At 43.3% G+C, this 14912-nt stretch overlaps 1 protein-coding gene across 5 annotated transcripts in view; it reads right to left on the bottom strand.

Moving 5' to 3' along the window:
* The window catches only part of PRDM4 (PR/SET domain 4), a 617560-nt gene that overhangs the window by 377617 nt on the left and 225031 nt on the right, over nucleotides 1-14912 (bottom strand). For all 5 annotated transcript variants that reach the window (XM_069628794.1, XM_069628793.1, XM_069628795.1 and 2 more), the window contains 2 exons: nucleotides 11795-12589; nucleotides 7275-7424 (listed from right to left, as the gene is read on the bottom strand). In XM_069628794.1, the coding sequence (XP_069484895.1) occupies nucleotides 7275-7424; nucleotides 11795-12589 (945 nt within the window). The remainder of the gene's footprint in view (nucleotides 1-7274; nucleotides 7425-11794; nucleotides 12590-14912) is intronic.

Below are 14912 nucleotides of genomic sequence, written 5' to 3'. Positions count from 1 at the left end.
TCTTGTCACTAACCCTTCTTCCTGACCTGTGGAGACAGGAAAATACAGAACCCAGTGATTTCATTGCTGAATAAGAAACAAAAATAAAAGGAGGGGCACTTAATATTTTTTTCAACCCACTATCCAACACTTTCACCAAATATTCTAGGACTGGACTTTTTTATATATATTTGCACCAGTCCTAAAATGTTGAGAAGGGTGTTTAGTGGGTTAATAAAAATATTTAGGACCCCCTCGATGTTTTTTCCAGCGATGAAATCACATAACTGAAAATCCTTATATGGTCTTCCAGTGCCCGGGAAGGCTGAGGCCTTTTCGCAGACAGGGCGTGCGTGGTTGCTGACAGGAAGTGGGTTGGGGCTGTCTAGTCCCAATCCACAAACTGGTTGCAGTTTATCTGAATGGTATGCATGAGCTGTGCCACCAGTGGTCCTGAATTGACCACTGCTGGGGAGTGTGAGACAGATCTTAGATTGGCTAGTGGGAGTTTTGACTCTTACCTTCTTTTTGGCTACGAAGAGGACCACCTGCACCAATTCCAGAGAGATCCTTGAAGAAACCTGAAGGAGCCAAGTATCCTGTCCAGCTGCAAGACGTGTAAGGAGATTGTGGATCCATTGGAAGAACGCCTGCCAACCAACTTCTGCTGCTGTTCTGGAAGAGCTCTCTCTTGTGGGTGATTTCCAGAAGTCCTTAGAGGGAAATCCGACTCCTTGGAGTGGAGGGACCATCCAAAACCTGACGTCTAGCTGGTGTTCTGCGAAGAAAAGCGTTCGGAAGGGCACCTGGACCAATCTGGGCTGACCAGCTCGGAGTTCGGGCTACTGTGCTGCAACAGTCGCCATTCCGCGTTGAAACCCAGAATGTTGGAGGATCAACAGTTTATGCAACAGGAGTCATCTCTGCCAAATTCCCTGGCTCCAGGATCAAGGGGAACCGAGATAGGAGGCGAAGTCTGACCACAGCAGTTGTGTGCCCTTGTGTTGCCATGCACTGTGGCAGTGTCCAAAACAGCTTTCCTGCATCCAGAACTGTAAGGAGAGAGGCCCTGCATCAAGTTCTTCTGCATTCTCCATACTGAAGACCTTGCACCAACATTTGTCACGACCGGAGAAGTGCTAAAAAATGCAACCATGGGCATCAAGGCCCAGAGCCAATGATGGGGAAAGCGACCTTGGACCCTCTTCTGAAGACCTGCCAAGTCCTAAGTAGAATCTGAGTACGGAGGCTGGGGGTAGGGGTGAGTTGCAACTGTTTGGTAACTTTTCAAAAGTGGTGTAACAGTTTGGCTTTGCCACTGCTTGCTCGTGCAAGCATTCCGCAAGTGGTGAACACATTCAGTAGAACAACTTGACGTCTACCCCTTGCAATACTTCATTGGATCACAGAAGCTCTGCACTAACCTTTTCTCCCCGTCTTAGAAAACGGTTGAAACGTTGGTGAACTTTTGGGCACAAGGCCCCATACATCTTAGGGATGGACTTTTAAAGTTAGCATGCAGCACTAAAGGTCCACAGAGATACAACACTAATACTTACCTTCCTTTGTAGGGGATCGTTATGTATTTTGCCCTACTCCAGTGATTGTATATATGTATCATTTTTTTAGTTTGTGAAATAACATTACATGCTAGTATTTTTCATAGTGTGATATGGCCATAAATAAATATTTTTATAACTGTTGTCAAAGTGTGTTCCTTGACTTTTCACTGTGTGTACTCCTTGAGGACCCCTTACCAGGCTCACTCCGCCTGAGACTCAGCCTTGACCACTCGCCCAGCTACATTGAACTGGTTTGGCTAGAGCTCCCAGAGTTGTCCCGGTCACTAAACTAGGTTGGCCTTCTATACATCTGTCCACCAGGCCAGAGTATAGAAATCCAGTCCCAACACACCTTCATCCCCCTAAAGGGTGTATCTAATAAACCCCCTTGTATCAAATCGTCATTTGACTTTAGCAAACCTTTCCCGACTAGGGGCGATGTAATTTAAAAAAGCTATATCCAGCCTGTCGTCAAAAGGGTTCTCCACACTGGCTATATCGACGGAGGAGATTATTCTCAGAGTGGGGATATAAAGAACAGATAAAATAGCACAGCGATTCATAATATTGTCTTCCACTGCGAATAAAGTTGAGGATACAACTATTTATGTCCAGCCGAGAAGTTCCTGGTGACAGTTCACAAGTCTGGCAAAGGCCAGTAGAGGCTTTAATGTGGCTACCAACCAGTGCCTCCCTGGTGAGGCCAGTTTTAGAGACATGGTTACTTTGAAGATCCAACAGGGGTGCTGATGTCAAGTCTCCACCCCTGTCCTGACATGAAGTGCACAACATCCAAGCTCCTGTTGTTCATAAGTGGTCCCCACATCATACAGAGGCATCATGACTATGGACTAGGGCCTTACTTGGTTCTCTGTTAATTCTGCCATAGTGATATGAAAGGTCAAAAGGAGAAATTTCCACCCGTCTATTATCTCCCATGTCTGGCCTATTCTAGTCATGTACAGGGGAGGACGGCTTGTTGTTTGAATTTGTTAGTGAGGCTGCAGGTTCCAAATTATACTGAGGCACATGTTGCCCGGATATTCCCCTACCTTTCTTCAATCTCTGCCGTTCACCTTTATGTTTTAAAAAGGTAGGTGCAATATCTCTTTCTATTATCGTCACCAACGGCATCTGAGTGTGAATCCTCAAAGTCCTCTTCTTCTTGGGTTTGTTGCAGATTTAGTGCCCACAAGAACTTGGATGACCCTTTTTTCTGATCTTTGTTTTTCACGTTAAGACTTTTAAATCTGCTTCCCACTGGTGGTCTTCCCCGCTTTACAGGTTTTAATACTCCACTCCTGTACAGGCGTGTCCACAACAATTACGGGGGTAGGAGGGTGAATGTCATTCTCTAAAGAAGCCGACCTTGAGAACTGCTCTAAAAATTCTTTAGAGGGTGGAGTGCCCACTTTGTAGCGGAATTTCGATGTCAGCTTAATGCGTTTCTACCTCTATGCTCTTAGAAGCAGTATTCCGGACATATGACAATTTTGGCTTGTAATTCAGTTTAAGACCTTGAGCGGAACTGTACCTCCGCTCTAATTGCCTCAAAAACCTTAACGAGGGAGTGCAAAACAAAGTATAAAGTTAGGGCGGTATCCACTGAGAAAGAGGAAATATGTGAATCCAAGGAAGAATGTACTGGATCCTGAGTGACAAATAATTCTTAAGTATCTAATAGGGTACTTCGTGCCAGCAATTTCACTTGATCATTTGTATGACCCTCCTTATTTTTTTAAGGGTCATTTTCAGTTGAGTCATTTACACTACTTGTATTCTGATTACCCGTGGCCGCACCCCGATTGCTGCGATCCAGAAAGGATGAAATATAAATCATATGGATGTCTCCCAAACCAACACTTCGTCCGCTCAGGAATAAATCTGTAATTTTCTTCTTGATTGAGCTAAAAGACAAGGTATAATCCAGAAGGGGATGTGGGGGTAGATGGATTTCATCCCAATAGAAAGGAGAGGTTCACATTGCATGCGCAAATTAATGTTATGATGGGACAAGAATGGATGTGATATTGTTACAATGTTGCAGTTTCGCATGTATCTACAATAGTTAAGGTTTGCTAAAGGTTACTTTTAGTGTTACTTTGTGTCTATTACGATACATTTAGATTTGCATACACATAGCAACATAATATGGGGGAACATTGTGCAATTTGGTGCAATGAGATTTAAAGCGTAGAGCTTCAAAGTGGAAAAAGGCTCTTGAATGGGAAACGCATTATGAGGGGCTGCAGCAGTTTTGAACACACGTACATAAATATAAACATGCACACATGGGAAATACACAAGGAGATTGGATGCCACAGATTTGGTCCAGCTTCAACAACATGGGAGCGGCTATTTGAAGCTGAAATAGAATGAAGAGCGATGGGCCCTGGGTTTTGAGCTTGGAAATTGTTAGAGTGGCCAAAGAAGTATCTGCCACCTGGCAGGGTCAATCTGGGGTTAGTGGCTAAAACTGTAGACGAGCGACTGGATGCGAAGATGACCGCAGGACTAAGAGGGTCAAATGGATAGCAAGAAAAAGAGTATAATGGGACCGGAGGGCAGATGAATTGAAATGGTGGTCGCATAATGAATGGGCATGCTAGGACGCCAAGAATAAATATACAGGATGTCAGAGTGTTTGAAGAAACTAAAGAGTTATTGCCCAGTCAAAGAAACCTTTTGTTAGCTCTCTACAGCCTCAAAGTAAAGTGCCCCTACATAAACCATGCGTGTCAGATTTAGCGTTGCAGGTCTGTGACCAAGTGGAATCAGCACAAAAAATATATTGTATGCCCAAGTTAGGGTTGCAGGAAGGAACCCAAGAAGAGGGTTAAGTTTGTATTGGCAATGTCATGAAATTGTATGTCTAAGGGGATGGTGCCACAGTGAAAGCAGCCAATGAGATTGTGGGGACTAGATTTCCATGTATGGGACTAAACCATTTGTATTTTGGGTGATGACTTTGTAAGGGAACATGAGGGAAATGTGGCAGTGTGTGAACGGTTCTGTAAATGAATATATACTATATCTGTTTTGTGTTTCAGGGAGACTCGGGTTAGTTCAATCTCCAAGGGGTTGTCTAGCCTTTCCCCAGTGGCTGTTTTGAAATAAATGTGGTTTAATGACAACGTGCATTCACCTCTCGAGAGGTGGGCTATTTTAGAGTGCAGAGATCGTAGGTCAGCCCTGACAGGGAGCCAAGGATAGGAACACTGAAATGTTTGCGTTGACCAGGCTCACCTCCAACAAAGCTACAGACATTTCCTGGTCAAAGCCGTCTCTCCATTTTCAACTATATAAATTTCGATGGCCCCGGGGGTCATTTTGCAAGTGTGCGCTGCATAGAAAGTAAATAACACCTCACAGTAGTGAAAATATTAACATGTTCTTAACCGCAGTTCCGGGTAGCCGAGGATTCCCTACTGCCAACAGCCAATAGCTGCCACTTCACTTAGCCCACACGCCACACATGTTTTGCGTACTCGCCCGTGCTTTATGTCCCAGTGGCCGGGCCAATCAACTCGGCACACCAATGCAGATAACAGAATGTTTCTTGCACAACCTTGCACAGAACGTCAAGAGTAACAACTGTCGACTGTAGCCACTTCACTTAGCCCCTACTAAGTCGTATTTTGCTCATTCAATTATTTACTGATTGCGACACTTTGCTCCAAGAATCTCAGGACAAGACTAAGTTTGAACTTTTATTAGAAAGGAAATGGGTATTTGCAAATCAATTGGAGTTCCCAGATATGGGGTGGTCTATATCGCTTACATTGACCTCCAAGTGGGCTCCCACCTTCTAGCCCAGGCTTTCCTATTCCCCCACAAATAATCACTAGTTTATCACCAAAAGATCCCTACTGCCTGGATCTATCCCTCACAAGTACAATATCCTAACTTTAGAAGCCCAAACCCTAAAATGAATGGGGCCTTGTGCCAAAAAGTCATACGGTCCAACACAATGTCTCTCACAAGTAGGAGTTTTCTTCAAAAAGGATGCAATGAGCTTGTAGTGAGGATTAGATTCAAACTATTTAAAAGTTCAACAACAATTTACCCAAGGTTAGGTAGGTTCTCTCCTTTCTTTCAGACCCAAGACTAACACAGGGGCAGGATACCTGAACCAAGTTAAATAATCAAAGTTCAGTGCAGGGAGAGGAAGACGGGAGACAAAAGGGACCTGTTCCCAATGCTATCCTATGGAGGACAAAGAAATGCAGAATGCAACGATGCAGACCTTTTCAGGAAATTTCACAGGATGGAGGAGGGAGAGTTCCAGGGACAATCAAAGTTTGCAGGCAATGACAGGTGGCCTTCCAGTTGCATTCACAGTAGCTGCTCCATGACCGGTTCCCTTGAAGATAGGAAGCTGACATTTGGGGAGAAGGCATCTTATGACACAATCTGGAAACCACAAAAGGTTCTGGCCTTGAACACGGAAACGGCAACGGTTCTGGCGAGGTTGCCCACGAGAGTGGAGTGCTTATCAGTTCACTGGGCAGTCTAGGGACACTTCCCAAGTCTCCTCGAGAAGGAGTCGAGAATAATTGGTCCCCACTAGTCCAAGGGCTAGTGCGCCGCTCATGGTCTTCAGAGAGGAGCAGTCCAGACAGTATTCAGTTAATTTCTCCCAAAAATATGTTCAACATGCCATTTTTTCGAAACAAATATGTCAAAAAAAAATTCTGAATTTATTATTTTTTTATTTTATGTTTTCATTTTGTTTCGTTATTAAAAAAAAGTGTAAAAAAACTGGGGGTTAAAGGGGGGGACCCCCCCCCCTTTAAAGTAAAATAAAAAAATAAAAATTCAGATTTTTTTCCCTGACATATTTGTGTCGCAAAAATGGCATTTCGAAAATATTACATTCGAAAAAGTCACTATGAACCGTCCAGACATTGGAGGGGATGCTGGGCCACTCCAGGAGTCGTCTTTGGTTCATCAATGGTCTGATTATCTTCAAGGGGATTTTTGGCTCCAGCGTAAATCTGAAGAAAAGCTGCAAAAGTCCTCCTCTTACATGTGTTTTAAGCCAATGGTGATTAGGAAATCAGACTCTGCAAGACTTCTACACCATTGAACCAGGCCCAACAGTTACTCAATTTGCCATTGTGTTTGCTCTGCTACACAGAAAAAGGGTATAGCAATCTATAGCACACCAACAGTATACCTTTATAGAACAAAAACATTAAAATAGGAATGTCATCCTAATAATTTGTATTTAAATCACAGATTTACAAGACTCTGGTCCACTGCTGGAGGCTCCAAATATCTTAAAACCAATGAGACGAAAACATTTCAGTGGTTGCCTGTATTCCTCTTGAGGGGTTGGGGGCCAGGGGAAGGGCAAAGGGAGGCCTGCCTTTTCGGATGGACTGAACATTTAAGTTCGGAACAGAATGCTATCCAGTGGAGTTTGTCAGTCAAGAAATGTCCACACAAGCATTTCCTATCCATCACTTTCACTTTTCTGAGAGCAAATAGTAGCCAATGTAATTAACTGTAATGCAATCAATGAATTATACAGACTTCAGTGACATCATAAAAATCTGAAAACACTTACTATTGGGGAGAGACCCGTCTAGCACAAGATTCTGCTCATCTGTCATACTCGAAAACACCACTGAAGGAGTCATTCAGATGACAGCATCACAAAACATTACAACACTACTTGCATTATGGAGCAGTACAAAACATGGAAATAGGATTTTGCTTTTATCTTACCTACATCACCTCCAGTCACAGACTGGCGGAGAATGAGCTGTTTAGGAAGGGAAAGCCTCGCCCGGCTTTGGATGGGTGTATCTGGGATGAAGGTAACTGGTCCATGATCAGGACAGTCATAGGGGTACGCCCGGTCGCACAGAGTGCACCCTAGAGTGGGAAAAAATAGGACGCCCTAGATAAATTGTTATAAAACAGAATGCAGATCTTTCAAAAGAACAAGAACATATACTTGTGGCAAATATCAAATATAAAGCCACCAGTGCAGTTGTGAAACACTGGCAATCAACCAATATTAGTGAAATAACTGCAGAATAGCCTTAAAAAGTACTGCTGCCCTCACTGTTCAGTGTCAAACACTAAGTCGCACACAGACCTGCAAATTCACCTTATAACCAACAACCAACATCAACAACCCCTTATATTTCAGTTTGCATTGCCCAACCAATCCACTTCAATCCTGCTTGGACTGACTCCAACAATTCCTAAAGTACAATATGATAATTCTTGAATATGTTAATGAAATGTGGGAAAAACTTAAAAGGACATCTAGATGACATCGCCAAAGAAAAGCCCTTCACCCCATCACGTAAGAAAACAGCAAAATGGTTCACCCCACTACTCAGCGCCACAAAAAGAAAACAACGAAAACTAGAATCTGAATGGAGGACCAACACCACCACTGCAAACAAATTGAAATTCCTGCAACAGATCCGCTCATACAAAAAGGAAATACAAAAAGCGCAGAGGAAACACTACGACAACCGAATCTTCAAAGCACCAAACACCCAAAAAGAACTCTTCAAAATCATAAACGAAATAAAAAACCCACCTGGTTGCAACAACACTCCAATTCCATCGATGAAACTATGCGATGACCTCGGAGACCACTTCAAAAACAAAGTAACTTCCATCCAGCACACCATACAAAACAAACCAAGCGATCACACCTCAAACCCCACTGACACCCACGAGGAACATCCAAACAAACTAAAAAGTTTCTCAGAAATATCAGTGGAGACTTTCGCCAAACTGTTAAACCAAAGCAACAAATCAGGCTTTCCTGAAGACCCCTGCCCCCCGGACATTTACAAAACAATTCTCAAACAAGGAACCCCCCATGGAATACCACAGGAATCTCCTCATCCACTCAATCTCAACAGGTAAAGTACCACAGGCCTTCAAATCGGCTTACATCAAGCCGCTACTCAAAGACACAACAGGAAACGTACAGGACGTATCCAACTACAGACCCATTTCCAACATACCTTACATAGCCAAACTGCTAGAAACGTACGCCTACAAAATAACCTAAGAATTCATAGAAGAGCACAGCCTACTAGACCAGGCACATGTTGGATTCAGACCAACAGAATCAGCTCTCCTCCCAATATGGGACGACCTAAAAACGAACGCAGACTCGGACAACAGTACCGCCCTGATTCTCCTTGATCTATCCGCAGCTTTCGACATGGTCAACCACGACATCCTCATAAAGAGATTAGAAGGACTAGAAATAACAGACACCACCCTACTATGGATCAAATCCTTCCTAACAAACAGAACCGAAACCATGTGGATGAAATCTTTTAAGTCCAAACCTAGAGATTCCACATGCGGAGTACCACAAGGATCATCTTTCTTCCCGCTTCTATTCAACATCTACATGTACCTATTAATGAAACTCATCAAAAGTCACAGCCTCACATGCTACAACTACGCTGACGATACTCAAATAATCTTCAACATACAAGACACCCGAGAAGAAAACACCACACTAGAGAATTGCCTTTGTGGTATATTCAACTGGATGAACCTCAACCACCTCAAAATCAACCCAGGCAAAACAGAGAATGATTGTTACAAAAAAAGGAGGAGACATCAGCTACATCCCCTGGCCAAGAGAGCTCTGCACCATCATCAACTGTAAAAAAACTAAAGGTCCTGATGGACAACAACCTCACTCTGGAGCCACAAGTAAACGCTCTACTGAAGAAATGTTTCTTCCTCCTGCAAGCGGCAAAAAGGATCGTACCGTTCCGGTCGCTCGCCAACAAAACACTTACCATCATCGCTCTGATCATGTCCAGAGTATATTACGTCAATAGCCTATACCTGGGCATGCCCGAACGACTTCTAAAAATCTACAACGCATACAAAATGCGGCAGCCAGACTCCTCCTCAAGCTACCAGAAGAGAACACATTACACCCGCGCTAAAAATACTACATTGGCTACCATTAAAACAGTCAATAAAGTCCAAATTCATGTGCATCACGCACAGAGCAAAATACAAACAAGGCATAGAATTCCTAAGCGATAAACGACGCCTACATCAACTGAGAAGAACACTGAGATCAAGCACCAACACCCGTCTGGAACCAAAACCCTATAACAGAAAAAAACTCTGAGGATCCTCTTTCTCGCACCAGGCACCGAAAACCTGAAATGACCTACCTAAGAATATACGGAACACAACAAACCACCTGGCATTCAGGAAACTCCTCAAATTATGGCTCTTCACAGCGTAACTACAACAGCAATGCACAAGAATGCCCACCCCGCTAAACAACGACGAATAAAGATACCAACCTCTGTCACTCCCAAAATGGACATACACAGAACCCAAAGAACGGACCCCACGACAGACCATAAGACATTATGAGTAATGGCCACAAAAGGAGGACACTACAGACTGATCACATACTCAGACCTAGACGAAAGCCCTTAAATGACTCATCCACTGCCTCCCAGCAGACACATTTTGATAGAAAGTTTGTAAGAGGAGACCACAACACCTGCTCCAACACCCAAGGAGGAGAATAGACACCCAACCCACATTAATGAATCCATCAGAATTAGATCACTTACAGAGCTCACTAGAATAGAACGGCGAGCGCGTTGCACCAACCTAAAACCCAACGCACAACACTTACTCCATCAGAATTAGAACACTTACAGAGCGCGTTAGAATAGCACAAGGAGCACGTCACAAAAACCCAAAACCCTGCCAAGCGTAACCCCTTCGCCCATCCGGACGGGACTGGGAGGATTAGCGAGCGCCACACTCGGACAGAGCTCTGAATGTTAGCATTTTAAACTTCATATAACCCACTAACAAAAAAACTCATTTCTGCAGACTTATCTCACTCAAAAATCTCACACAACCATCTCCCGCACAACAACCCACATGCACTTCACAACACTGCAACAACACATAAGCCACAACAGCACACGAGGACTGACATCGATCCGATACTCGCACCAAAGCTCAGCACCAGGTGTATACCGAGTTGAAGCTGCCAACAGAACACCACTCCTCTCACTATCCTACTCCCGCTTCAACTACTAACCCATCCCACCTTCTTGTTTGCAGATCCGCCACTGCGCCTGGGGACCAACTCCATTGGTGACGGTGCGCGGTACAAATACCTCTAACATTTAACATGATGTAAATTTCATTTTTCCTATGATAAACTTTTATGACCTATGTACATTCTTAGCCAATTGTCCGACGGCATATTTTACATCAGCCCTTTTTAGTTTGCTTTTATTTTTCATAGGGCTGTTTTAAATTTTTGTTGTTGATATATGTAAAGCATTTGTTGGCTGAATGCATATGAATGAAATAAAGTACAATATGCATCTCTTCAAGTAGTCTTAAATCACAACACCAAACACTAGAAAAAAGCGCAGGGACCTAGATACAGTTTGAATAGCGGGAGCCAACAACACTACTAAGACACTTAAACTTAAATTACCACTAGGAAACCCAGAATCGTGGACCACAAAACTCTATCAGTGAAGTTGAATACCATTTTGTGGATAAGGATAACCATACGTTATCTTCTGATCCTTAGTTCCAAGATTAGCCTTTGTTCAAATACACTAAATGTCAGAAGAAAGCTTTTCTCCTCAATAATGGGTGTTTTTGGTCACAAAGGAAAAAGCCCATCCCGGAGCGCACACATACAAATAAAAAACAAAGGACACATCTCTATTTACCATTTTAACAGTTTAAACAAACTTCCTGCAACTAAGCCATCGACACAGACACTCACATCCCCTTTTCTGGGATCACTATTAGAACCAACTTCTCTCCCCATCCTTTGAGAGCTGCTCTATTCAGGATGGACTTGCATTTATAGTTTAGAATGCATATTTTTCAAAACAAGATGTAAAGTATTAACCAAGATTTTCAAACTGCATGGAGAAATTCAGGGTCAGTACCAGCCAACTAAATGTATGTGTACTTAGCAGGACATGGATTGGTTCTACCATTAATGTGGCAATTTGTCAAGGGATGGTTTTGGGCTGTGTTTTGAATGTGAAGTTTCAGGTCAGGTTGAACAAGCACCCAAATAGGGATAGAATGTGTTTAAAAAGAAGCCATGACGTCAATGACCTTATGTGAGATGTCGTCCTTAAAAACATTTTCCTTTTGAGTGGTGTTTGATGTGGATGCCATACAAATCCTTTCATTACAAGTTATTAGCTATGAAATTGAAATTTCAAACTTACAGACTGCAAACAAGTTAGTCATATTTTCCTTGTTTGAATTTGAGTCTTCCAGTTTAAGGGAGGATGGCGCAAATGTGAGTGTTTCAGATGTCACATTCAAGTCACCAGGCTCCATGGACACCTCTGGGGGAATAGGAGATACAGTCACTGGCTCCAAACTTATGCCACCTCCATGAAGAGAGACCAAGGTCATTGAAGAAAGTGGGTGTGTGGTAGCAAGTGCCACACTCACAGAGTTAGTACTCATAGCCACGGTATGAATAGAGTCATTGAGTGTGCTATCCGAGCTGCTCACCCGGCTAGCAATGTGGTGGTGCTCTTGCTCCAAGACAACTGGGAGCTCCAGTGCACCTCCTTGGATTGGCAACACATTGTGTTGCCCTACCACATCTGAATCCATGCTGCTGCCACCTACAGAGTCTACTGGCAACGGCTGGTTAGTCCTGGAATCTGTTGACACCTGCTGATGGTCCGCTGTTACGTTGTCCAGCATCAGCTCCTCCGTCATGTGGTCTGTTGAGATGGGACTAGCAACCCTTGAGACACTCTGCAAACCCATTCCGGCATCCAGTTGGACTTGGTGGCCATCACTGGGGTGCAAACTGTGAGATCCATGGGAAACGGAGCGGGAATCCAGCGACACTATTCCAGTCTCCAGATTCACGGTTGCACCTGGGTGGTAGTGATCCATGCCAGAGTGGTTATTGGGCATTGGTAATCCCGAATTGTCCACATTTAGCGAGCTGGGGTGTATGTACTGAGGAGGGGGCCTGTCCGCCAAATATGACAAGATACCTGGTGGAAAAAAAGGGCACAGGAAATCAATGAAAATAATACAGCATGGAAATAAAATAGCATAAACTACTTCATGTGTAAATTTATACTTTATATACTAAAGGGATACACATGGTATTGAAAGACTAATAATTTCACATAGCTGTGTTAGCATCCACAGGAAAAGGAGAACTAGGTGAAGGCTTGCAAGACTCAATACGTGAATAAATGGTACATTAAATAGAGTTATCAAGTCAACAGAAATAAGTAGTCCAACTATTGTCTGTATCTTTCAATCACAGAGGAAGCTTGTTCTTCAGAAAAACTTGGCTAGAGGAGCCAAAAAAACAAAAACACAAGCTATTTACGAACAATGATTTTCCATATTTAAAATGTTTGGTATATGTTAGGTAAGATTTTTATAGCAATGATAAATCTTCCTGACCTGTGTCAACCTCAGAACCTTTTGCTTTTACTGGTGGATTATTTTTCCTTATACCTCTGAGTGGGAACATTTCCCCACACACTCAGAATCTTTTACTCTTTTTATGGGTGTAATTTTCAAGACCTCCATAGTGTCTTTTAACAGTTATCCTCTTTGACAACTTGTGAGCAATAAGTACCTATTGTTGCTGCGTTGCCCAAGGGGCTCCCATTTTAACTTTCCCTGGCTCACCTTGCGAGAACTACAGTTTGCAAGTAGAAAGGATCTTTGGATCCCTTTTACATTTCATTAGGTGAGACCAGCACCCCCCACCTTATGGGGTGTACTGGGGAGATACGGAGTATCCTCTTTCTCATTTTAAATGTAACATTTACGTTAGAAGGACAAACTTAGTTTTAATGGCTGATGGCACCCATGCTTCTGTGTTTTTGTCCGCTCTGTTACGTACCACTCTGTTTTGTTTGCAATAAAATGACTGGATACCCTACAGCCCTCTCTCCCAAGGTAAGCCCGGCTGCTCGGTCTTCGCTACCATGATCACAGGTGGCACAGCCTTTTCCTAAGAGTGGTGTCTTGTACTGCCTCAGTTGAATTGTTTTACTAAGCCCTTAGTTGGACTTCAGAAAAACTGTCCTAACAGTGTACAACCCAATGATTTGTGGGGGAGGATCCTGGAAATATTAGAGTACACTTTCATAGTTTCTTAGTATCACTGGGACCAAGTAACAACTTCCAATAGGAGGTCATAAGTCTATTAAAAGCCTAGTGTGCCCGGTGGCATCTGTGTAGGATGACTTGAGTTTTTCTTAAGTCCAACTGGGGTTAGACTTCATAAGACTTAACTCTTGGTAATAGGGTCCCAACTCTTAATATAGGCCTGTACTACAGAAGTCGGTAGAGTGGCTGAGCAGCCGTGTGTTAGGGGAGTTTTCCTAAGGTCCTACTGGCAATAAGACTTTAGTAAGCTATCCCAGTGTTTTGTAGATCCCCAACTCTTAGTATCAGTCTGTACTAGCTCAGCACCTTGGTAGTGTTGCAGAGCAGTCAGGCTCATCTTAGAGGAAGATGTGAAATGCAGGTAGGTACTCTGAATCTTAGACAGGCACAACAAAGAAGCACTTATATATATATTTATATAAAAGATATATATTTATTATATTTACACCAGAATCACTTTAAATACTTCAGACGGTAATGGTAGAACACTTAGGAATACGAGATAATATACTTCAAAGGGCACTTTCACTTTTGTGTTTGTTCGCGGTTACTTTTGTAGCAACGTTAGAAACGGAAAAGACAACCGGTGGAAAAGCCACCCATCTGATGAGCATAAAGACGGCTTCCTCCTCGCCTCCCTCATTTATAAAGACGCCATCATCATTGCTAAAAAAGAATCGCTTAATAATCGTATCACACAAGCCGACTCTAATTCCAAGGAACTCTTTAGAGTCCTAAAAGAGCTCGAAACCCCAGTATCCCCGCCAGACACTTGCACAAAAGACAGCAAATGGTGTACTAACATTCAAGCAGCCCTCCTAAACAAAATCTCTATGCTCCAATCTAAAATAAAAGATAAGCAGGACTGCCTGAGGCGTGACAACCGCTCATCCTCCCCCACTAGGCCCACCCTCTCCAACTTTGCCAACATCAAACCCTTCACCTTCGTACCACTCACTATCATCGAAGTAGAAAATATCCTCAGGATGAAACCTTCCAACTGCCAAGGTGACCCGTGCCCAGCTCCCATCATTAAGGACTCCGCCCAGGACCTAGCCCCATTCATTACAGCCTTCATTAACTCTTCCTTTGAAACAGGTATTGTCCCGGACAACCTTAAAGACGCCTGGGTGATCCCGCTACTAAAAAAGCCTTCCCTTGACCCAAGCATACCCACGAATT

Source organism: Ambystoma mexicanum, chromosome 12 (assembly GCF_040938575.1).
Source record: "Ambystoma mexicanum isolate Mex_15411 chromosome 12, UKY_AmexF1_1, whole genome shotgun sequence".
NCBI lineage: Eukaryota > Metazoa > Chordata > Amphibia > Caudata > Ambystomatidae > Ambystoma > Ambystoma mexicanum.
The sequence above is the reverse complement of the archived record's forward strand: the minus strand, read 5'-3'. Positions and strand labels throughout refer to the sequence as shown.